Here is a 26,551-nt window from a genome sequence, read left to right as displayed (position 1 = left end):
GGGTGGTTCCCCATGAGGCTGGGCCACCTGCCTATTACTACAAGGGACTGCACTAAGCCCTGTAAAGGCTGTGAAACTCCCACAGTCCCTTGTGGTTCATTGATCACTTTAGCATTGGGGAGTTTTGTTGGATTTCTGTTTACTTTGTGCTTTTCCGCATTTCTGGATATTTTGGGCCACTTTTGCCATCTTCTTTCAACCATTTTTTATATTGTGTATTTGTTAACTGAGTGCCTATTCAATCATCTCCTTTTGTGTTCTTCAGAGCTTCACTTTTGTGACAGTTAATCTTTATATCTATGAAGATTCCTTGTTGGTCTCTTTTTGTGACTTGCTGGGGTTGGACATCCCCCTCCTTAAGGGAATTTTGAAATACTTTGAGAGTCTTGTGCTTATAGGAAGGTCAAGATCATCACAGTATAGTGAGGGGGGTTTACCAATATTATACTGATATATGGCTCACAATAAGAAAATATCAATATATAATACAAAGTAAACTCACTCACTCATCAACAAAAACACTATTTCCTGTTTAGTTAAAAAACTACAGTTTAGCAGAATTGTATGCCTAGGGCAGCAGGTATCCACTAAGAAAGGACACTTTGATATATCAATATTTAGGGGTAATCCCCCCTCCCCTCAACAATAGTAAAACTAAATACCCCCAACATTTCATACATGCCTTGATGGGTTTAATTGAAATTTGGTGACTTTATAGAAAAGGGAAAATTAGACAACATTTGGTTTTCTGCCAACAAGGAGCAGTCCTTTTAAGGATAGACAACTACCTAAAAGAGCCATGTAAAGAGCAAGAGAATCCAATATGGCACTTGGCACTGGTGCTACATTGGTGTCATGAGGATGATGCAGACTAGACCTACCATCTGACCTAGCAAAGCCCTGTAATGGACTTATTTGCCTTCTTAGTGGAGATGCTGGAGAGTGCTGATCTGGGATGCCATTTGTTGCATTAGTACAATGGGGTCTGGGGCTGGGCCTGGGGTGCCTATGGAGCAAAAAAAAAAGTGTGGAAGATCGAGTTGCCACTGACCCCAGATAAGTCATGTGAAGCAGGGCTGGCGGTAAAAATGTGTACGCAAAGGATGAGGCAGTTTGCAAGGGTATTGTGCGGTAGCCATGGGGCGAGAGTCTCAGAACAGTGTTTACAGCATCAGTTTAGTGAAAGAAAACAGCCAAGAGACCAGTACAAAGAAGTTGGTCTACTCACTTGCAGTCGGATCACTGGGCAGACGCATAGTGTCTAACGTAGATGCTGCACCACCTCACGGCCTTTTTAATATTAAAACTATAATATGTGCTTACACTAACAAATATAACATTAAAGTTGGCGTATATTGATTTTAGATGTCTGTTTCTGTGAAGGTGTGTAAATGCAGTGGCTTTAGAGAATGAAGATTAGCCATGGCAACTTAAATTGATTTTCTTTTAGAGAATTGCTGTACTTTTGAAAAGGTCAGTATAATACAATAGTTTAAAAGCTGTCCTGATAATAAAGTGCCTGCAGAAATGTGTCTACTAAAAGACACCAATGAAACTGGCCACACAGAGTTTCACATGATCTTGCACATGTCGGTCACAAGCAGGGAGAAAGAAATGTGCATGTAGGGCTGTGACGTGCTGTTTTGTTACGGACACTTGGTCTTCATAAAAAAAGAGAGCTGCAGCGTGTGTTTTTGTGTTTGGTTACATTTAAACTGTATACTTATTGTCCTTATTGATTTTTCTAACAACTATATAAAAAATGGCCAGACAGTAAAATGATCCAGCAGCAACTGTTAACTAAACCCAAATTAAAAAGCCATTAAAACGCTTACTGTATGTCCTATAAATATTCCTTTGCCTCACTTCCAGATGTTCAGCTTAAAACATGCAGTTTGATGAAGCACTGTGGCCAAACCTCTCTCTATTATACCATGCCTTTGTAACTGGTCATTTGAAGTTTATTCTTCTTCTCAAAGCACTAGAAGTGAAGGAATTTAATTCATTTATATATACTTGAAATGTTGAAAACTTTACAGTGGCAATGGAGCACTTTATCTATACTAATAAAAGGCAAAGCCCTCACTGACTGACTGATTCATCACTCATCACTAATTCTTCAACTTCCCGTGTAGGTGGAAGGCTGAAATTTGGCAGGCTCATTCCTTACATCTTACTTACAAAAGTTGGGCAGGTTACATTTCGAAATTCTACGCGTAATGGTCATAACTGGAACCTATTTTTTCGTCCATATACTGTAATAGACTGCAAATCGATGGCCGTGGGAGGCGGAGATGCGTCTTGCGTCTCGCATCATCACGCCTCCCACGTAATTGAGTGCCTGCCCATATAAGGCTGTCCCTCAGCGGCAATCCAATAGAAACACTCTGCCACTAAATATTCAGACGAAGATGAGATGGTCAGGGTGGTGTTTGACACAAACTCAGCGAAACTGCGAGAGAAACTTTTAAGTGCCGGGTCTTAGCTAACATTAAATACAGCTGTGGACATCGCAAGATCGCACGAGATAGCGCAGGCATGGCTCAGATGCTTCGATGCATGTACTCCGAGCGGCTCACGTGAACTGACTATGAACGCAAAAAGCAGAGAACAAGCAAGACCTCTAAAGAGCGCGGAGACGTTTTGATCACGTGAACGTGTCTGCAAAAAGTGGCGTTTCCTGCACTGCAAAAATACTATAAAAGTCGGGCAGCCAGCACGTGCGCATAGCTGTGCCGGCCTTTGAGACGTTGACTGCGCTTCTGCCTTAAGTGAAAGTAAACACTTTTAATTTTTTCCTCCTTCCCATGAGCTATAGCCCAGACAACTGCAAACACGGGATCCCTTTTCTAGACCACGGCAAACTAATATTAAGGTGCTTCGCACTTTCTTTTGCACGTATACGATAAAAGAAAAAGGCAAGTTTCCTTTCTTTACACCTTTTTTCCTTTTATCCCAAACCAAAGCTTTTCTCTCTTAACACTGCAGAGGACACAAAAAAAATTTTCTTTCATTGCAGGTAATGCCGGTAAGGCACATCACCAGAGGCAGAAATTTGGACGTTCACATAGAAAATATAATTTCTATACCACAGCCGTCGTGTAGCACCTTTCAAAAGGGATCTACTACCGAGAGATGATTCATATACATTTTAGCTGCTGTTCGTACTACTTACCTGTTGTGTTATACCGTCTTTAAGATGTGGTTTACCTGAAGCCACTCCAGTAGTGCTCAATGTATCTTTACTTCTTAAAACCTTAATGTTTTACTGTTTAATAACTTAGACTACATTTTATTTTTTTTCCCTTGCACTCAGTGACCAAAGCCATACACACACATATAGACACATATAGACACATATATATATATATATATATATATATATATATATATATATATATATATATATATTGTAAGATATGGCCAGCCATGTACCCCGGCCAATACCCCCAAGCCGCCAGGTGGAGCCCTCCTTGCAGCATGGAGGTCCCCAGAAGACCAGCAGGGTATTATGGACCATGTAGTTTTTATGCACCGCCCTGCTGGATGCCATGGGGGCCACGAGAGGGAGCTGCAGGGAGGACCGAAGAGTTCTTCATGCCCTATGACCCGGAAGTTCGTCATAGGAAGAGCGACGGGCTTCGGGGTGAGAAAAAACATTATTTACCCTGACCCGGAAGGAATAAGGACTTGTGGACTGTTGGGAAGGAACACCTCCGGGTCAGGGAATATAAAAGGACTGTGGGAGCTCCCAGACGATGAGCTGAGTTGGGAGGCAGGGTGGCTAAGCGTCTGGGAGTGGAGGATTGGTTTATTGTATTTGTGATTTATTGTTTATTGAAGAATTGTGGAGAGGAGCGTGCTTTGTGCACTTTATTATTATAATAAAATATCATCATTGGATTTTACCTGGTGTCTGACGTATAGTCTGAGGGTACAAGGGTGCGAGAAGCATCTTATTCTATTACAATATATATATATATATATACACACACACAAATTATAAATGTGTGTGTGTGTGTATGTATGTATGTATGTATGTGTGTGTATATATAATGCATATAGGTGTGTGTGTGTATATACAGTGGTGTGAAAAACTATTTGCCCCCTTCCTGATTTCTTATTCTTTTGCATGTTTGTCACACAAAATGTTTCTGATCATCAAACACATTTAACCATTAGTCAAATATAACACAAGTAAACACAAAATGTAGTTTTTAAATGATGGTTTTTATTAATTAGGGAGAAAAAAAAATCCAAACCTACATGGCCCTGTGTGAAAAAGTAATTGCCCCCTGAACCTAATAACTGGTTGGGCCACCCTTAGCAGCAATAACTGCAATCAAGCATTTGCGATAACTTGCAATGAGTCTTTTACAGCGCTCTGGAGGAATTTTGGCCCACTCATCTTTGCAGAATTGTTGTAATTCAGCTTTATTTGAGGGTTTTCTAGCATGAACCGCCTTTTTAAGGTCATGCCATAGCATCTCAATTGGATTCAGGTCAGGACTTTGACTAGGCCACTCCAAAGTCTTCATTTTGTTTTTCTTCAGCCATTCAGAGGTGGATTTGCTGGTGCGTTTTGGGTCATTGTCCTGTTGCAGCACCCAAGATCGCTTCAGCTTGAGTTGACGAATAGATGGCCGGACATTCTCCTTCAGGATTTTTTGGTAGACAGTAGAATTCATGGTTCCATATATCACAGCAAGCCTTCCAGATCCTGAAGCAGCAAAACAACCCCAGACCATCACACTACCACCACCATATTTTATTGTAGGTATGATGTTCTTTTTCGGAAATGCTGTGTTCCTTTTACGCCGTTTTTGCCCAGTCTCTTTCTTATGGTGGAGTCGTGAACACTGACCTTAATTGAGGCAAGTGAGGCCTGCAGTTCTTTAGACGTTGTCCTGGGGTCTTTTGTGACCTCTCGGATGAGTCGTCTCTGCGCTCTTGGGGTCATTTTGGTCGGCCGGCCACTTATGGGAGGGTTCACCACTGTTCCATGTTTTTGCCATTTGTGGATAATGGCTCTCACTGTGGTTCGCTGGAGTCCCAAAGCTTTAGAAATGGCTTTATAACCTTTACCAGACTGATAGATCTCAATTACTTCTGTTCTCATTTGTTCCTGAATTTCTTTAGATCTTGGCATGATGTCTAGCTTTTGAGGTGCTTTTGGTCTACTTCTCTGTGTCAGGCAGCTCCTATTTAAGTGATTTCTTGATTGAAACAGGTGTGGCAGTAATCAGGCCTGGGGTGGCTATGGAAATTGAGCTCAGGTGTGATACACCACAGTTAGGTTATTTTTTAACAAGGGGCAATTACTTTTTCACACAGGGCCATGTAGGTTTGGATTTTTTCTCCTAAATAATAAAACCATCATTTAAAAACTGCATTTTGTGTTTACTTGTGTTATATTTGACTAATGGTTAAATGTGTTTGATGATCAGAAACATTTTGTGTGACAAACATGCAAAAGAATAAGAAATCAGGAAGGGGGCAAATAGTTTTTCAACCAATGTGTGTGTGTATATATATATATATATATATATATATATATATATATATATATATATATATATATATAATATAGGACAGCAACACTCATAACAGTGACAAAACAATTACATTGACAATCATGTTACGTTATTTTCAAAATGTTTCCTTTTCTTTTTCATTACTTCTTTAACACACTACTTCTCCGCTGTGAAGCGTGGGTATTTTGCTAGTGACTTAAAATATGTGGAGTGCCTCTCTCTGGCTACATATACAAAACACTCAATCGGCATTTAGTATCCTTGTGTAGCCTTGTCAGAAAATATGCACTACTGTGCTCACATGTATATAAATAATTCCACACTTCAAGTGTCTCCGTTTTTAAATATTTTAGAAAAAAAACAAAGCAAAACAGTTTTTACAGTAGTAAAGAAATCTTATACAAGATGTTTCTGTTCAAGGCTTGTACTGTATATCGTGTTATGTTTCTTTGAGTCTTTCTATTTAATGTACAGACTTATGTTCATAAGTCAAACATGCAGACATGACACCTGAATGCTCAGAAAACTGTATGACATTCTTATCCCAATGAAAACAAGGTGCATTAAACAGTTCTGTTTCTAGCTAAACAAAAGACAGACTAAAATTCTATTACCTGAGCTCAGATAATGTTGAGCACAAAGTAATTTCCATAACAAGTTGGCTTTAGGAGTTAAACAGAATTATCCATTGTCTGTGTAGATATGAGAAGCTCACAATTGGTGATCCTAAATTGGTCTTAGTGTGTGCTTGGTTGGTGTGTGTGTGTGTGCCCTGCGATGGACTGGCGCTCTGTCCAGGGTTTGTTCCTTGTCTCGCACCCTATGCTAGCTGGGATAGACCCCCCACAAACCTGTTCAGAGCAAAGTGGGTTTAGAAAATGAGTGACATTCTAAACAAGTGAAAAAATGCTTACATGCATTATAACATTAACAGTAAATATTCTACTGTACAATTGGATCTTACAGTATTGATACAAATCCATTTAACATACAAAATATTTAGTCAATATGATATTTTTAAATATGTACATGAAGAAAACAACAATCCATATTCATTGACTTCCATATAATTTCTCTAGTTTTTGTCACTTTGTTTGGTAGCCATTTGTTTGGACAGTTTTTTTGGTGTGTCCCTATGAATCATCTAACACTTGTCCACCATCATAGTGACATCCCACCGTTCTCTGGTACCTTCTTTCCCCTAATGGAATCTTTCAACATGCTCTTCACTCACCGCTCCAAGATTTTCAAGGAGAATTCCAAATGTGAATCCAGAAAGTGAACTTTGAGACTCATGTTAGAACCCAAAACCCAAATCCTTAAATTTGACTAATACATTTTCACAATTAATTATATATACAGATATATATATATCGTCGCAGGTGGCTGGGGCGACCCGGAATAGGGCTTACTCCCACCTCAGACCACGTGGGGGCGACCACCCTGATTGCTCTGGGGACCACGGGTACAGAGCTTAGAAGCTCAACCCTGTAGGGAGCCCTGGACTTCAGCACTTCCACCACACCCAGAAGTGCTGGTGGGAAGAGGAGCAGGGACACCCGGAGTGCTTCTGGGGATGCAGCCGGCATTTCCACCACACTGGGGCGTGTCGGTGGGAGATTGCTGGAGCACATCTGGATGCTTATAAAAGGGGCCGCCCCCCCTTCATGTGGGGACTGGAGTCAGGAGAGAGAAGGACAAGGTCTGGGAGGAGGCAAAGAGGAGACTTGAAGAAGAGAAGTAATTGTGTGGTATTGGCCAGGACTTTGGGGACTTGGGGTTTGTGAGCACTTAACTTGTAAATAGTATGTATAATAAACGTGTGTGGGATGACTTAAACGTGTCTGCTTGTCTGTGTCCGGGTCAAGTTCCACAATACATACAGAATAAATATATATATATACACACACACACACACTTGCATGGTCAAAGCATGTGCTTTTTTTTGCTAAAATATTATTAAATTACTTTCTGAAAAGCCACAATTGACTATAAACAGAAAAAATTGCTGTGTGTTTGAATTGAAGATCTGCCTCTTCCACTTAGTTATTTGTGAATAAACCTGTCTTTTCTCTAGTTTTTCCTGATAAAAAAATTTGGATTTAGGATTTTGATCTTCCAGTACCTAACTTTGCATGATTATTTTGTATGTTGTTTCATTTGCTGGCCCTTTTCTATTTAAATTGGCTTTACGATATTTACGACAGAACATTGATATGTCCTCACATCTGCAAAGGAAAGAGACAGAGCAGTGTTCCATGCAATTATCATTAATGTGGACAATGGTGTCCACTTCAAATCATAAATCTTGTAGTATAAAATCGATTGCACACTGCATAATTTGAAATGTGGTACTTTTTAAAGATGTAGGCAGTGCCCTCACCTCCTGCTCTTCTTCTTCATCACATCTGCAATTAGATTGCCTAAAACTGAGGGTGAACTCATTATATTTTTCTTCGCAGTTAGAGCATTAGCTATTTTCTGTTTTGTTATAAACATTTAAAAAAAAAAAAAAAATGAAATATATAGCATTACAGTGAGTAATAGTCACTGCCATCATCTATCCGCTCAGGAAAGCAGGTGGTATTTTAGGTATGATCATCTTTTTTGTGAATGATTTTCCATGAACGCAGGGCACCTTAATGTTCTTTTGTATATACTTGCAGTTTCCCAGCAGGACACTTTTCTTGGCGGCCTGCTCTGCTGGTATTGGAGGGACCTTTCAGTATGGATATAATATTTCTGTCATCAATGCTCCAACCAAGGTAAATGCATATTTAAATTGTCGATTTGGAAAAAAAGTTCTTATTTTAAAGTTCTTGACAGTTCAGAGTTGCATTCACTTTCCGAGTGTTGCCACAAACTGAAATATAAAATCAGATTTGCTGTAGTGAAGCATGTTAGTGATCAATGGCATTGGGAATTTTTAAGTAAAAACTGTGGAGCATCGGCAACATGGCTGTGTTTGGTCATGTGGCCCAGGGTTGATTAATAGGGAAACAAGGGCTGATCACACTTCCACATGAGAGTTTCATTAGTTCCAGTTTCCTCATTAACTCTCTGCAGGTCGTATTTAGGACTCCTCACCCATGAAACCATTAAAGGAGCCTTTTTAGGTGTGAGGGGAAAGATCGAAAAGGAAACTAAAGGCAGAATCTGGAGTATGAAGCAGCACGGTAGTGAGGAGGCAAGTGGTCAGTGGCACCATGAGGGAGTGATGGGAACTGTGCTCCAATGTTGGATCATTCCTCATTAAACTCAATGGTGAAGTGGGGAGTGATCAAGTGGCCTCTTAGGGTTCAGGTGAATGTTGAGGAGCGTGGGTTTAAGACGGAGGTCTGGCACCGAGAGTCCTAGTGTATGCTGAAGAATGGCAGTTAGAGCAAGAGCTGGAGAAAGGGACTGAAGCTGCAAAGGGTTCAGCTGCTAGCCAGAGGGAGGAAGACACACTGGGCTGGCAAGAAATGAAAGTAAAACTGATGTCTGCATGGTTGTAGTCTGGGATTGCTTGATTGGTTGGTGTTGTGTACTGTTGTTCACTGGCTTTCTGTTCAGATTTTGTTCTGCCTTGTATAACAAAGCTTAATACGTTAGAGTTCACTCAATAAGACAACAACACATCCCTCTTCTGTCTGTGTGTTTGTAAACACTTTGAAGCATGGTCACCACCTTTCTTTTCATCTTACTCTTGCTTCAGTTCTTTTCCACTCCTTCTTCCTCCCCAGAATTACCCACTGCACCCCCCAATCCCTGAATGAAGAAGGGTGATTCCTTTTAATGCCGGACCCAGGGAGCACTTCCTCCTTGGGTGGTCAAGTAGATCCTGGTCCAAATAGGGATGCTTATTTCAAGCAGCGTCCATGGCATCCAGCAGGGAAGCACTTCGGGACTGCAGTAACCAGCTTGTCACCCGGCAGCTTGTGGCAGCTTATATTTGATAGCCATTCTTTCCCTGTCCATCCATTTTACTGGGGTTTTGCATAGACACGAAACACACCAATATGGTCGGGAGGCCGATTCCACCCGAGAGTCCACTGCAATATTCAGATCTCTTTTATCAATGACTTTACCTTGGAAGATGGCAAACATTAGGCCCAGGAGAAACAATTTGAAATGTAATCAGATAAATTATAGCTTGCTTCCAGTTTCTGAACCATATGGTGCACTTTTTCATCATATGATTTACAAATGTGTATATAATTGTTTGTTGTTTTTGATTTGATATACTTTATTAATTCTCAAGGGAAAATAGTTTTTTCTCTTGACCTTTAGAGGTCAGAGTGCAGGGTCAGCGATTGTGCAACAACCCTGGAGCAATTTTGAGGTTAAGAGCCTTGCTCAAGGGACCAATAGAGAAGGATCCCTTCTGGCAGTAATAGGATTTGAACCATCAACCTTCCAGATATCAGTTTAGATCCTTAGCCACAGAGCCACCACTCCACCCCATGATTATTTATGTATTTATCACATATCATTTACACATTTGTTTATGCATTTACAAATAACATTGATGTTTGTTATCCAGGGAGCAAACCTAATTAAAAATTTTCCAGATGGCTAAAAATTCAAAATTTTGAACTTGATGAAAATTTCATGTTCACTTTATAGCCCATACAGCATTTCATTAATGAGACCTGGGTGCAGAGACATGGTGTGCCCATCAGTGAACACCATCTTACCCTCCTGTGGTCTGTGATCGTCTCCGTCTTCACCCTTGGTGGATTCCTCGGCGCCTCACTTGGTGGCACATTATCCATTCGGTTTGGACGGTAGGTGAAATAAACTCTATGCATAATGCATGATCCCTAATGAAGGGGCTGTCTATGCAGGTCAATTGAAACACAGAAATTGTTGGTTAAAAGTATTATAGTGTACTGCCATGCAGCAGTGTTTCATAAAAAACACAGGTTTTAACAAAGTGTATAGAATAGTTAAAAAATGGTCACCACCGTTTTAAGTGGAGGGTGGATGATAAAGTGTGCTAGAAAGTGTCTGGCCAGCTGTAGAATTGTCGGGTTTTTGATTGATTAGGATTGACTGTCTGCTATTTCACATACACTGCGATTTTAAAAACAAATGTTGCTCATCTGTCTTTTTTTGATCATTTTCAGTAAAGGCACACTTTTACTGAACAATGCATTTTCATTGCTTGCCACTCTCTTTATGGGTCTCAGCTATCCAACAAGAATGTTTGAACTGTTGATTGCTGGAAGATTTCTTGTTGGGCTGAATGCAGGTAAGGTAGCCAATTTGTTTCTTTGAAGTGGTGTAAGAATGAGGTGTTGCCTTTTCACTAAGCTAGCACTGACATTTTCTGCACATTCCCTACATGCATCTGTTCATGATGGCTGTTTCCATCTTATATAAAGATCAAATGTGTTTGCGTTTTTATAAATATATTTAAAATTAGTTTCAGTGTTGTATGATGTTTTAGTCTGATAAGTTCTCTGTGTTTCGTGCATATGCCTACAACTCCGTCACATCACCTCAAACAAGAATGTGTACTAACGTAGCCACTGCAGATTTACTAACCTGCACCACTTAAAAGTTTTAAGTGTTTGTGCATTTATTTATCAGTCCATTTTGTTGAGAACAGATTGTAACATGTAGAAAACAGTTTGCTCTTCCAGCTGAAACAGACAGCTCTTGAGTTTGGCTAAATTATATTCTTGTTGAGCTACCATCTTTAGATTCTGAATTGCTAATTTTCATGTTAAAAGGAATTGGTATCTGTGTGCAGCCTCTATATTTGGGAGAAATCTCTCCCAGAGCGTATCGAGGAGTGATGGCCATGGGAACTTCCATATTCATAACTGGTGGAATCTTCACAGGACAAGTCATCGGCCTGCGGTAAGTAGACTTCACGTGGCTATCGGAGTGAGGCTGTTCAGTTTTAACAGGGAACTTTGTGTGTAACTGATTTTTACAATCTAAGTGCATTGCAATGTGAAGACCATCCATTGACCAAACAATTCTCTTTGTGGGGTGCACGTAAGCTATATTCATAGATGATTTTATTGCCTCAAAAGACTAAAAGTAGACAATTTGGGACGCAATTCTTAAGGGGGGAATGGAATCTCACTCATTCAGCCCACCTCTACAACAGTTCTTTGCACTTCTCACCAATTCTGCTAGGTGAGACTTTGCCTGCTGCCAGAATCCTCCATTCACTGATGGATTTGATAAGGACCTTGGAATTAGAAAGCTTCCATGTGGTATCTGCATCTGTTGTTGTACATCTTGGAACTCAGGGAACATTATTTGATTAATACCCAGATAGGCTAAACTTGAATTTTAGTATGCTAGAAATAACTCCAGATTTGCTAATGGCCTGTCATACTATTTTAAGTTCATCTTCTTTTTCTTTCGGCTGCTCCCATTAGGGGTTGCCACAGCAGATCATCTTCTTCCATATCTTTCTATTTTGTTAATTTAAAAGCAGAAATTACTGTTAACACTTTATAATCCACTTCATAAGTAGGAACTTATAACTTGAACTTAACCAGTGCAAAATATCTATAGTTGACTAATAAACAATTATAAAGATGTAAATAAGCCTTATATAATGTTTGTTAATGGCCTACTAATGATAGTTACGATAAAGTTTTACCAATAAACTGCATCCTTTAATGGCATTTATAACTATTTGAATGTACATTAACAATCAAGTCTTGACATATCCAATAATTTTCATATTTTTGATAGAAATTGACACCTTATTATCAAGATACCATTAAATTGATTGAAAAATATAGCCAAGGAATTACTAGTGTTTCTATTGCTGCTTGTAATTACTGATTTATATTTTTTTTCTTATATTATTCACATATGGTGTGGCACTAGAGACCAGAACTTGTATGTTCTCTCCGTGTCTGCATGGATTTACTCCTGGTGCTCCAATTTCGTCCCACTGTCCAAAGACGCGCAGGTCAGGTGGATTGGTGATGCTTAATTGGCCCAAGTGTGTGTTTGGTATGCGGGTGTGTACGTGAGTGTGTTTGCCCTACAATGGACTGACACCCTGTCCAGGGTTTGTGCCCCATGCTGGCTGGGATAGGCTCCGCTAACCCCATTACCCTAGTCTGGACTGAACAGGTTATAAAATGACATACACACATTAACATGTGACTGCAGTGTCCTAATGGGTAACTTCATTAGCATATCCTTAATGAGTCATTTTAAATGCTGATTGGTTATTAGAGAAACAAACGCCTTACAGGTCCTCAGTTGGCTTCCTCATTAAACAGACACCAAATACCAGTGTCATCTGCAACAGAGAAAGAGTATTTGTATCATAATTTTGGGAGTATTTGAAAACACTGCTGCCGATTGTTTCGCTTTCTATTTCCTTGTATCCCCCAAATCAAATAAATATACGGAGGATAGGATTTTGGGGGTTATTTAATATTTGGATTTTGTTGACAGGCTATATTAGCTTCTGTTTGTTCAATTTATTTTAGTATAGATGCCCTCTGATTCATGAGAATGATAGTACATTTTATATTATCAATTTTGCTATGGTCAAAGCACTTCCTTACAGTGCGATATGACAAGTTTTGCAATATTATATCATAATATTTTGTCAGTATACAATATGCTGTAAATAACTTTATATTAAAGAATAAGTATTTTTCAAGTCAGACTTATATCCTCACAAAATGTTACATATGCATTTGCCACACAAAATTGTGAATCTAAAGTTAAGTATTTTCTATAAATTAAAATATATATCTTGCCTGCACTGGAGCTTTACAAACGGGCATAATGAGGCACTAGGATCGAACAGAACATAAAAGCATAAAATTTCAAGACAGTTGTTGAGTGTTGGTTCGCGTCTTGTGATTGCACACACATTGTAAAATGGCTGTCACTTTTGAAAAACAAAAAATACCATTATTATGAAATTCACCCATTTTCTACCTAAACACTTAGTGTTTCGGTGCAGCCAGTGCATAGTTTTCTTTTGAAAGGCCAAATCACCGTAAACTGTTTGTGCCACATGGTTGTTTTTTGTTTTTACTTCCATATTTACGTGAGAATTAACATAAATGTATAGAAAATGTATCCTTAACATGAGAAAAAATAGTACCAGTAGTCTTTTTAACTCGTACTATTTCCAGATCCTTTTTATTGTCACAAACATCTGTTGGAAACACTGAAGGCATGTTTTCTTCCAGTGAAACTCAGTGGACACATTCAATACATTTTTAGACTTATTTTCTGTTCTTTCCTCATGCCCCATTGTGCCCATTGTAAAATGCTAGAGGCAAGATATTTTCTATTTTATAGAGAGTGCTTAACTTTGTGAAGAAATAAGTTTGACTTGAACAATATCAAACTAATCTTTTAACATAAAACTAATCAGCAGAACCAACTGGGGAACAAGTTTGAGGAAATCTATAATAGAAGCAAATCAGGTGGTCAGCAGTTTGCTGTGGGTGCTGTGAACTGACCTTTGACAATGCATTGGCATTTTGAAGTAGTAACATGTAGCCAAAGTACCAAGAAAGCAAAGTAAAAGGCAAAAATTAACTACTCTAACTGTATAAAATTCAAAATGAGTTACTGTTTAGGTGAAATAACTAATATGCCATGCATAGGAATATTTGACCACTGTTTGTGTGTGGGTTTTAAATAATTATCCTATAACTTATAAATGTAAGATGTAGTCTTCACAGATATTCTTTGTTATTTGGCATTGCACTTTTTCACTGTATTCAGCAATTCTCTTCCATATGTTTTTTTCCAGAGAACTACTGGGCAAAGAGGACTACTGGCCCATCCTTCTGTCTACCATTTGCATTCCTGCCATTTTGCAGTTAATATTCCTGCCTTGGTTCCCTGAAAGCCCCCGGTATTTGCTGATTGACAGAGGAGACCATAATAAGTGCAAAGAAGGTACAGTAGTTGTTTAAATGTGCCACTTTATTGGCCTGCTGTAATAATGGGATAAAACCTCGTACACAAGACATTTTCAGAAAGTCTTCTCAACCTATATATATATGTCTGTCTGTGTGTGTGTGTGTGCGTGTGTGTGTTATATATATACACCATATATATTCATGTATAAGTCGGATCTTTAAACCTGAAAAATCGATCATAAAATCAGAACCGGACTTATATGCCCATTTAAAAATATGCCACAAATTTTTTTTTTTTTAATATCTTCCTGCTTCCTCCAATCTCACATCAGTTTCTCAGACAAATTTTGTTGTAGCAGCGCAGTTACTATTTTCTTTCGCCACTTCAATGGCTTTTAAATTAACTTCAGCTTCATATTTTCTTCTGATCGAATGCCCCAATTTAGATAAAGGATGGTCTTATGGTAAAAGTGTATAAAGGTGTGAGAAATAAAAAAACATAAACAGTGCAAATGTCACTTTGGAATAGTTTGGGTATTACAGTGTGGTCACATACGCACAATACATGGGGAAAAAAAAGGAAGTGTGCTCCATGGTTACTCTCTCAGGTGGGCTTTAGCATATCATAATCTCTTGGACCAGTAGCGTGAGTTTTCTGTATTCGACTTATACGACCAACATTACATAGATACTTTATTAATCCCAAGGGGAAATTCACATACTCCAGCCGCAGCATACTGATACAAAGAAACAATATTAAATTAAAGAGTGATAACAATGCAGGTAAAACAGACAATAACTTTGTATAATGTTAACGTTTACCCCCCCAGGGTGGAATTGAAGAGTGTGGGGGAGGAACGATCTCCTCAGTCTGTCAGTGGAGCAGGACGGTGACACCAGTCTGTCGCTGAAGCTGCTCCTCTGCCTGGAGATGATCCTGTTCAGTGGATGCAGTGGATTCTCCATGATTGACAGGAGCCTGCTAAGTGCCCATCGCTCTGCCACGGATGTCAAACGGACATAAAAATTATAAAATAACCGGAAATTATACAGTAAAATGAAGCCCTGAGTTATCCGCTAGAGGACTTAAACGCGAGTATATACGGTATATAAATATATATAAGTGGACTGTATGGAGAAGCTGGGATATCAAGTACAGTTCTATCTCCTGTATAATAGATGGCAGTAAGGACACCCGTAGGGGTTTATGGGAATCATAGTCCTGAGGGACAACTGGATGCCACCAGAGGGCACTGCAGGGCAAAGGGCTCCCTGTTTTAGGAGGCTTCCATCTGACCTGGAAGTGCTCCTATCAGGTACGCCCCATTACTGGAAGTACTCCAGGGTCTGACATAAAAGTGAGCCATTCATCCTCCTCTGGTGGGTCAAAGTTGGGAGACAAAAGGCAAAGCTAACCTGGAGGAGGAAAAGGATAATTATTCATTTAATGGCTGTGGAATTGGTCTGTATAAGAAGTATTTCCTGCAATAAAAATGTTTATTTTACACTTTGGAATATTTAGTGTGGTGTGTCTGAGGTTGTGGGGCTCAGTGGCGCCCCCTGTCTGGCTGTCTACTTGTATAATAAATTTGTTTTCCTATAAAAATATCCACCTTTTGTTTCTTATCTATCTCTCTGTTCCTTAGCAAGCAATGCCCAAGTATGGTGGGCAACAATTTGATAAACTGATGTCAGGCTTTTAGATAACTTGCCTTTTTTCAGACCTTGCAGCAAATCCACTCACATCATTCCATATCTAACCTCTTAAGAAGGTGAATATTTCCAATTACTTTAGACTTCCTTGCTTTATGTAATTGATTACAAGTCTCAGTTCAAATATTGTTTGTATTGCTAGTCTTTTTTCCTTTTCATAGAGTTAGGAAAAATCTGTGTAAAGGAAAAATAAGGTAAAGGCAATTCATTTGCTGAAAACAAAGGTAAAAGAGACCCTGCAATTCTACTGTGCTGTACTGTATAAATGAAAAGAAATAAAGCAGATTACATACATAGAAGGGGAATGAAGTCATTAATGTCCTGCAGAAATACATGATCCAGGGCTGAGAATGGACTGCTCCCATCTCTTTTTTTTGACAGGTCCCAGGTAACATGGTTAAAGAACACAAAGTGTGAGATCAGTGTGGCTATGGCCACAGGATGTGTAACGTTTTATAATAGGCTGTCTCAAGTGTTTGATCCTCACAGCTCAAGTAGCCGTCTTTTTCTTGTCCTGCTTTATCCTGAGCAGCGTCATGAGGAAGCTGGAGCTGATCCCAGTAAGTACAGAGCACAAGACAGAAACAAGCCCTGGGCAGAGTGCCAGTACATCACATGGTAAGCACAAACATATACACGCACAAATGCTCGCTAGGGCCAAATTAGCATTACCACTCGACCTAACCTCGGTGAACGGCACCCCCGTTTCACCTATGCAGTTATCTGGACACTTCCAGATGCGGTAAATAAGATTTGTGGACTGGCATGAGATGTGTTGTTTAATGTTACATTTTCCAAAGGAATTGTGTGCAGTTGAATCAAGCTGATTATGGTGACTTCTGTTACAGTGCCTGGTGGAGAACATCAATGTGGCTCTGCTTTCAAGATGTTTGTGGAAAGACTCTTTCACATTAAACTTCCCTCCCAGTGATTTTTCATGCATGACTTCCATTTACATTATTTTAGCAAGCTAATGTCACTTACAGTCTGACATCTCTGACGACTCTGTCCAAGCAATCTGCATCTTTCCCCGTAAAATTCAAACAGTCATAGGGTTAAGATTAGTGTGTGAGACAGTTGAAAACCAATGAGCACTCACTCGGAATTGCACTCCATATGTGCATCCAACAGGGTGGAAATGCTCCCTGGGAATGTGTTCTGTTTAGAGCTGCAGCTTATACGCTGAACCTATACACTCCATAGTAACCATGACGGAAATTTTAAGACAAAAGAAGGTAAAAAAAAAATTGATATATTTAGCTTTCACTCCTTTTATACACTGCAGTATAATACATACATACAGCCAAAGAGAAGTCATTGAAACCATACACTTTGTGTTGCACTTCTTCAATAGGGTTTCCAGCGATAGCATTTCCATCATTCCTTTTGGCACAGGGTTGATGCCACAGAGCTTGTGGCTTAGGAGCTTCCTCACCGGTCTTATAGTATAGTAGCAAAATACCCGCGTTTTGCAGCGGCGAAGTACTGCCTTAAAATTTTTATTAAGAAGAAAAGTAAACCTTTTTAAACTGAGGGAAAATATACCAATAATTATTTGTTAAGGATCTCTTTGTATACCACATTGTGAGTTCGGCCCTCCGGTTGTAATATGACCAAGCTATGCGCTGAGCTTACTCTTGAGCATGCAACGTACAGTTGGCCATGTGAACAGTAATCTTGTTTCAAATCTCACAGCTTGGATTGCTGCTGTTATAATCGGTTTGAGTTTCATGGTTTGTTTCAATTATGTTAGTATTTGCAGGACTTGTTGTGTTGAAGTGACATTCGGCACCTGTCAAGCGTTGTACAACCGGCTTCATCGATAACTTCGCATCCAGCTTTTGAGAGTTTAAACATTCATAAACATCAAAGTGTCCACTACTGAAATCGTCACCTGTGAATCTAAGATGTTTAAGAGGCAATGGCGGTTGTCCAAAGGTGTAAAATATTTGGTCATTTCGGTACACTTGAATGCGACAACCGAACAATTCAGCGACAGCCATCAACTCACATGCAGATCCATAGGTGAAGGGCTTAAGCATTTCACTCTTCTAGTGCTCCTGTGTAGTATAATTATCTCCTGTACCGTCATCAGTCCACACCTTGAACCTGTCCCAGTCATTCAATACATAAGACACAATGTTCCTCCGGATATCAAGATTGAGCCTGATATGGCCGTGCAGTATGTAACACAGAGAATGGAAAAGGCTGACGGCATCTCTGGGCATGGAAACCACTCGGTAAGTGACAGTTCTTTGATCGATGGTGATCACCTCGATAGATATTTCGCCACTCGAGTCACTACTCTTAAATCTAAGATGTTTAACAGACATTCCCGGTATTAACTTGTGGATTTGCCTGCGAATATTTAGCAGCAGCGTGTCTTCTATAAACTTGTGGATTAGCCTGCGAGTATTTAGCGGCAGCGTCTCTATGAACTTGTGGATTTTTCTGCAAGTATTTGGTATTTCACGAAGTTGTTTCCGTCTAGTTGCATCAGAAAATGTACCACGACGTCTGACATGCCTCCTTTTTACTGTTTTCTCACAGCTTGGATTGCTGCTGACGGACGGCCTTATATGGGCAGGCAGTCAATTACGTGGGAGGCGTGGGGATGGGGGACACAATATGTGCCTGATATGGGCGTGCAATATGTAACACAGAGAATGGAAAAGGCAGGTGGCATCTCTGGGCATGGAAACCACTCGGAAAGAGACAGTTCTTTGATCGATGGTGATCACCTCGATAGACATGTTAATGGGGGCATGGTTGGAACGATAAAGGAAATGGGTACCGGAACAATGTAAAGTAAGTCTAAAATACCTACACAATAACTATAATCGTAATAAACGAACAATAAAGCAGCGGAGAAGCCGTGGATTAAATAAAAAGGCTGCAGTTATCAGCTGGGAGATGTGAATCCCGTGGCAAAGCAAGGAAGGGAATGAAGAGACCAGAGCGACGGACGGCCTTATATAGGCAGGCAGCCAACAATGTGGCAGGCGTGGGGATGGGGGACCCAACGGCGCCTCACACGGCGACCGAGCTGCAGGCTATGGACGTATATTTGAACGTAAGTATGATTTAGTTAGCATTAGGAACCCGCATGCCAAATTTCTTGAAGATGGGCCCATAAGTAACAAAGACCGTTGGAAAGTTCAATATGGCAGCCAACAGTCGCATCATACCACCGAAATAAGTATGTACATCAGTTTCAGTTAGTGCAGGGAAGCCGCCTACCAAATTACGTGAAGATGAGGCCATAAATAAGAAAGTTCAACATGGCAGACGTTGTCGACCGTTATGACTGTTACGTGTAGAATTTCGAAATGAAACCTGCTTAACTTTTGTAGGTAAGCTGTATGGAATGAGCCTGCCAAATTTCAGCCTTCTACCTACACGGGAAGTTGGAGAATTAGTGATGTTGGAAAGTTCAATATGGCGGCCAACAGTGGCATTATACCACTGAAATAAGTACGTACATTGGTTTTGGTTAGCGCAGGGAAGCCGCCTACCGAATTTTGTGAAGATGGGGCCATAAATAAGAAAGTTTAACATGGCGGACATTGTCGACCGTTATGACCGTTACGCGTAGAATTTCAAAATGAAACCTGCTTAACTTTTGTAAGTAAGCTGTAAGGAATGAGCCTGCCAAATTTCAGCCTTCTACCTACACGGGAATTTGGAGAATTAGTGATGAGCGAGTCAGTCAGTGAGGGCTTTGCCTTTTATTAGTATAGATACTAATGACACTCCTTGGTTCTAAAAATGGTCACTGGAAAAAGTTTGACCCATATTACGTATGGGTCAGTCCTACCAATTTAGCATACTTGGAGAGCTTTTTACAGGTTCTGTTGACCAGGGCTATATATGGCTTACGCTGTCAAAAATCATTTTGCTGCCTTCTATCAGATTGGCACAGTTGGAATCAATAACTTTCTTTTTCAGCCTTTTGTTACAGCTGCTTTCTTTAGTTAAAAATCACAGTTATTTTTCAGCTTATAATGCAGCAATGAGGAAATAAGGATGCAGGTACTTTGGACCACATACACAGATGAGAGGCTTGTACAGTATGTCTAATGTCTAGTGTTTTAGATACCATAACAGAATTTGAAAAAAGACAGTTATACCTGGAAAGCGAACTTATAACGCAAGCACTTTCAGGCAGCACGTTATTGGCTCTCAGAAAAAGGGGTAGACACTCTAGATATTATGAAAATGTGTAACAGTGTGGGAAAGTCGTCACAGGGTCATCTAATTTGTTATCCTTAGTGATGACCAGTCATGTAATTGTACAACCTCGGGCGATGAGATCAGCAACTGCTGCCGAAGTTTGACATCCCCTCTGACTTGAAGTCATGTAATGAATGAAAGGTACTGCAAGTAAATCACGGGAGAACTGAGAAGAAATGACTTCTGTAGGAGAATCCGTCTGCAAAATGGGTCCAATTTGTTTAATTACTTGAGAGAGAAAGTGAGTTAGGGTGGAAGGGGAGGACCAGCAGGTTGAAGGTTTCTTTACTGAGGTGAATGTTAAGGGCCTGCCCAAACATGAGAACGTTATCCAGTATTGATTTCCGTACTAAAGCACATGGAATAAGGAATTTCTTTATTGTTAAAGGATACCCTTCTCGTGTTGTGAACAAGGTCTTCAGTCAGTTCAGACACACCTCCCCTACACAACTAGAGAGCAGGGAGGAAAACAGTATGGTAACAAAATAATCCTTCATTGACCCAAAAACACTCAAAGTTCAGCATGCTCAATTATTGGAGGATAAAACTAATAAACACATTCTTAAAAATGTTTGAATTGTTCCTCATGAGGCAAATTTATTTCTTGTAATCTTTATATATAATATGCTACTGTGGCTGCTTGTTTGTTTGGCCAGGATTTTAAATCACCTGTAGCTCACAAACTGTTTGACCTATTGACCTGAAATTTGGTACACATATACTAGGTGATGTCTACAATCTGCTTTCGGGTGATGATTTTTATTGAGCTTTTTATTTTATTTTAGAATCAACTCTTGGTAGCAGGCAGCAGGGCGGCCGTGCGACGCATGGGTTCGGTTGCCATTCTCATTCCCCACCTCCTTCGCCATCACTTCCTCTACCTCTTCATATCTTAAATTATTCTTGAGGAAGATTAAAGACTTAAGTGCCAGCTTAAGTGAAAAATTAAGGAAAATGTATTAAGTAACACTAACACGGACTTAATCAGTTTTAACGCGAAAAGATGCAGATGGGAGAAGAGAAGAAGCAGGTTGCTAGGGTGGAGAAAAGAAGAGCTGCTCAGGAAGCAGCAAGCGCATCAACCTCTGAGCAAATGAATGATAAACGTACAGAGTAAGAGGATGAAAACTAGAAATGCTCAAGTCAAGTGTTTTGTTCCATTACTGGTTTCAAGTAAAATAGGACATCCTTTATCCCATGGTGTTAGAGTAGGCGAGTTGGGATTGTTCTGGGTGCGCAAGAAAAAAAGGAAGGCTAGAAGTGTAAGTGGAAATTACCACAGTAAGATTATACCTTTTTCTCAATCCTTTGCATATTTTCTATTTCTGTTAAAAAAAAAATATATACTATGTATTGTCTAATGTGTGACTGAAATCATTTTGCCATTTAGGACCTTTGTATTTGATTGGGGTCACATTAACTTCTCACTCTTATTGTAATACTTGTTTAGATTATTGAAATGTGACTACATTAAGCAGGAGAGGAAGACAAAACTCCATTCTATACAAATCACAAGAAAAGTAAATCATTGGGTTCGAATCCGAGTCCAGTTGGCTCAATAACCTCTGAGAGAGTATTCTACCATATGCAGGCTTAGGTATAAGATTTTGGTAGAATGAGGAATGTCTGAGGATGGGTCTTTAGCAGTGTTTAATATTAATCTTATATATAAACGTCTACGCGTGGAAGTGTGTACGTCTGTCTGTCTGGCCCAGAAGTGAGAGGTGGAGTCGGGGTAAGGGCTCCAGCTCCGAGGATACACTACATCGGCAAAGCAAAACCTCTGAAGAAAGAGTCATTTGCTTAGTGGCTAATACAGAAGCGAGGCGAGCACATCGGCAAAATGATATCCCTTTTACTTTTCCTCCTGCCGCTAATACACAAGCAAGGCAAACACGCCGGCAAAAGGAAACCTCAGAAGAAAGACAGTCACTTAGCAGCTAATGCACAAACTGATGTGAGCACATCGGCAACATGAAATCTCCTTGGAGAGAGATACCCAGAGTGGTTCCATTCAACTACCTGACATCTCTGCATTTCAATTTTTTTTCTTATGATTTCAATAGTTTCTAGGACCCTGTGCTTTTTACAGCACGGGCTTACACAGCTAGTAAAATAATAATCCTTTACATTCATATATAGTCAAAGAGCCTGAATGAACAGAAAGCCACTTTACCTAACACTAATGTGCAGAGGCCACCTGCCATTTTGTGCCAGTATGCGCACCACATATTAAATGTTAGGTGGTGAAGGGGTGAGAGAGAGCCAATTAGAGACACGGGATGCTTAGCGGGCCCTTAGTTCCAAGGTCATGGTGGGCAATTTAGCCTGGACATTGAGATACCCCGTACTCCTTGCAAATGATGCCCAGGGATCTTTATGACCACAAAGAGTCAGGACCTTGGTTTTATGTCTTATTCGATGGACTATCCCGGTGTTTACATTAGTGGCTCTGTCATTCCACTGGGACGTTTTAGATCCACAGTCAGACCACAGGGTAAGCGCCCTCTGCTGGCCTCACCAACACCTCTTCCAGCAGCAGCCCAAGCTTTTCTTGGTTGGTATCTAATCCAAGTACTGGCCAGTCTGAACCTGCTAAACTTCAGGTAGATGGCCTGTTCTGAAGTGCATGTGGTGTGCCTGCTATGGGTGCTGTGTTTAATGGCTCCCAGCCACTCTGTGATCTTGTTCCACAAACAGGAGGGTAACAGTAGTGGCACATGCATCACTAGACAAAGAGAAGAGGAAAAGAAATGCCTAGTAAAGGCCAATCATAGAACGTGCTATAATTACTTAGAAGTAGTATGAACAGACACACCACAATGGTGATGAAATATTTTTGATTGGTAGGTTCATGCATACTGAATGTGACAATTCGATGTTTCCTGGAAATTTTGAAAAGACTTGTGTCTTGCGACCTCAGTTTGTACTGTCAAATGTATTCTTTTTACAGTCATTTCTTGAGGGTAGATTTTAGTTGAGTTCTGGTAGACAGTGTGGTGTAGTGGTTAAGGTTTTAAACTTTGGACTTCAAACCCTGAGGTTGTGGGTTTAAATCCGTGAACAAGTCGCTTCGTCTGCTTGTGCTTCAATTGGGAAAACAAATGAAATGGACTCAATTGTATCTCAAATTTTGAAAGTCTCTTTGAATAAAGGTGTCAGCCTAATAATAATTTCTCTTCAAGTAAAAAGTATGAAGTTAGATTAAAGCAATATGGAGACTTTCAGATGAATATTGTATGATGCTCGTTATGTCTAGGTATGATATTGGTTGCAGTGTTTTTATATTTAAGATCACTGGGTGGCATGCACTTCTTTTGAATTGTATTGGATAGATTAAATTCAACTTTTTAGCTTATCTGAAATACCAAAAACAGTTTTAGTTAACATAAAGTAAGTGTCTAATGTGTAGTATTATCTGTGCTTTTTATATGTACTAGGTGGCTCAGCCCCCTGCTCGCTTTGCTCGGCAAACCTCAGGCAGGTGCTATGCATTAGCCACTTCACGGCTCTGCCACTCACATATGGGGAAGCGGAGTACAATTTAAACAGATTATTTTCATAGGAATTGTTACATATGCATAATAGAACTATTTTACAATACAGTGAGTAATTAACCATTGTAAAAAATAGCAAAACGTAATAATTTGAAAGAAAAATATGTTTCATGTTACGTTAGAGATATTTGTTGCATTATACGTTTTCGTTCTGTTTGGCTTTGAAATTAACAAGCAAATACTTTTTAAACACACTTTTATTGTAAAACTTCAGTAAAAAACAATTTTTTAAATTAACTTTTTGTCAATATCGCATTGAATTTTGATTCCATGTTTTATACTTGCGTCATGATTACGCAACGTATAACTGCCTGTGAGTGAATATCGTTTCTTTCTCTCTAATAAATAAACCGACTTTTTCAAATGTTTGTCCCTGTGATTTGTTAATTGTCATAGCAAAAGCTATTCTAACAGAAACTGTACACGTTTTAATACGAATGGCATATCAAGATCTCCTTTGGTGACTAATGTTATCCGTGGAAGATGTAGTACATGACCTTTCTTGTCGCCTGTTATAATTTTACAGAATTGTTTGACCAATTTTGAATACAACTAATCTTGCATCCATTGCATAGCCCATCGCTCATACATAAATTACGCAATAACATTACGATACATCCTTCTTTCAACAGTAATTCGGCCGGTGGAAGACTGGACGGTGTTGACGGTTGTAGATATTCTATGGGATATTGTAAGTTGATATTTTCATCTTCCGCACTGTCACCACCAGCTGTTTCAGCATAGTCTATTGATACGCATTTAACCAATTTGCAGTGTAACCGATCGACAATTTTTGCATTAATTCGTTTGACTTCATCATTTCCCAGTGTTAGAATTGCTCGTGTACTCATTTCTTCTATTGATAACCTTTCGGGATAAAATTTTTCAATAAGATTTGGACATAATAAGTCTTCATTTATTGGGAACTTAAAGTGAGGAAAATGTAAAAATTTATAAGAGCTATGAGCCCAAGAACTGTGCCTGACAAAAGTATTCACACGAATGAGAGGTAAGAGGACTGTGGGCGTGGGCCATTAACCGGAAATGGTTGAGATGAGGGCGGGACTTGAGAAAATCTCTTAGCAATAGTCTTATCTCTTAATTTTCTTTTATAATAGAGAGACCATTTTACCTAGTGGTTTTTTTTTTTAAATATTTTTTTTCGACTTGAATTCAAAACACTCTGTGTTTTTAACATCTTTTTGTTGTACTACTGAACTAGAAAAGGCAAGTTTAATAAGGCAGTTGGGGGGCAACATGTAACCAGAAACAGAAAAAAAGGTCAAAACCAGAAGATCTGCCACTCTATAAACCAAAACACAAGATGACTATCCAAGGCAAAAAAAATTAGCCACAAGTCAAAGATCGGGAGACAAAAAGGTTTTTGAGAAGGATTTTTGGTAAAGAGTTTTGAATCTGTTGACTTGGATTAAGATGGGATCCCGAGGACATTTTAACCTGTTGTATTGGAGGATGAGTCTCTGATGATGCACAAGCTGCCCTAATGATGGGAGTACAAAATGGTGGCAATTGTAAATAAACTAAAACAGAACAAAATATTTAACACCAAGAATAGTAAACTTTAAATCAAAAAACTGATGTTAGAGTTCTAGAGGCAAGAAAGCTCCCAATTTGAGTACTAGAACTAAGACAGGAAAAATAGTACAAAAAAAGTTACAACACTTTTTTTTGTTGTTTATACAACACTCTGAGTAGAGGCATATGACCGTTCTGTTACACTATTGATGTTACGGGATATGACACTATAGATATGGCAGTGTTCGTATCATTCTCTGTCTCTCAGTGGATTTACTTGACGAAACTTTCAATGTTCCCGATAGCTTCTTTTTGGGAGGACCCTAGTGTCACATTCTTGAACTCCTTTTTGTCTTGCCCTCTAGTTGTGGTCTCACAATTCTTTTGTCTTTTACGAGTATGACCTCTGCTTGCCTTTTTTGCCCAAAGTTCTGGATGTGTTTTAAATCTCCTGGTTTATTTCTTCTCATGATAATTCAATAACAAAGGATCTCATACCACACTGCAGCTCTATCCATACAGACATAGAACAATAGAGAGCAAATGGTTTATAATTCTCTTTGACAGGTACCATGGCTAGTATATATAAAATGACAAAATGTCCAGTGTCCGAACATAATGTCTGGCGTTCACAAGAGTCACTTGACTTTTATTATGTGCCTATATTTTTCAACTTGTTTTACTGGCTACTTCATTCTATACAAGGAAAGTCTTTTTAGATGGGTTTCTCTTATTGCTTAGCAGTCAGAGATTTCATTGGTGGGGCTGAGATTAGAGTTTTATGGATTGTCTTTGTAACAGATTTTTTTTTTAATCTAAATTTTGTTCATTAAATAGAAAGGTTCATCTAATGGCTCCAAAGAAATAAAAAATACATCAACAGCTATAACTGTCCTTCTCATGCACTTAGAAGTTCAAAGAAAGTGAGAGAATTTAAATTTTACTGCCAAGATCCAAAGATAAAGGATGAGAATTATTATATGAAAAAAGAATATTTGCCCCCCCCCCCACCCAAACAAAAGCAGCTACATATTACACACCAAATTTGGTACCCTACTGCTCCCAAAAAGGAAAGTGTAGCTTCCTCTACCAATAACAATGAAGCAGCATTGCTCAT

General features: G+C 39.4%; 1 protein-coding gene across 2 annotated transcripts in view; it reads left to right on the top strand.

Annotated features, from left to right (window-relative positions):
• slc2a11b (solute carrier family 2 member 11b) overlaps positions 1-26,551 on the top strand; it is a 47,627-nt gene that overhangs the window by 6,992 nt on the left and 14,084 nt on the right. For both annotated transcript variants that reach the window (XM_039771152.1, XM_039771153.1), the window contains exons 2-6: positions 8,201-8,299; positions 10,143-10,303; positions 10,646-10,770; positions 11,255-11,384; positions 14,284-14,432. In XM_039771152.1, the coding sequence (XP_039627086.1) occupies positions 8,201-8,299; positions 10,143-10,303; positions 10,646-10,770; positions 11,255-11,384; positions 14,284-14,432 (664 nt within the window). The remainder of the gene's footprint in view (positions 1-8,200; positions 8,300-10,142; positions 10,304-10,645; positions 10,771-11,254; positions 11,385-14,283; positions 14,433-26,551) is intronic.

This window comes from Polypterus senegalus, chromosome 12, assembly GCF_016835505.1.
Source record: "Polypterus senegalus isolate Bchr_013 chromosome 12, ASM1683550v1, whole genome shotgun sequence".
NCBI classification, from domain to species: domain Eukaryota; kingdom Metazoa; phylum Chordata; class Cladistia; order Polypteriformes; family Polypteridae; genus Polypterus; species Polypterus senegalus.
The sequence above is the reverse complement of the archived record's forward strand: the minus strand, read 5'-3'. Positions and strand labels throughout refer to the sequence as shown.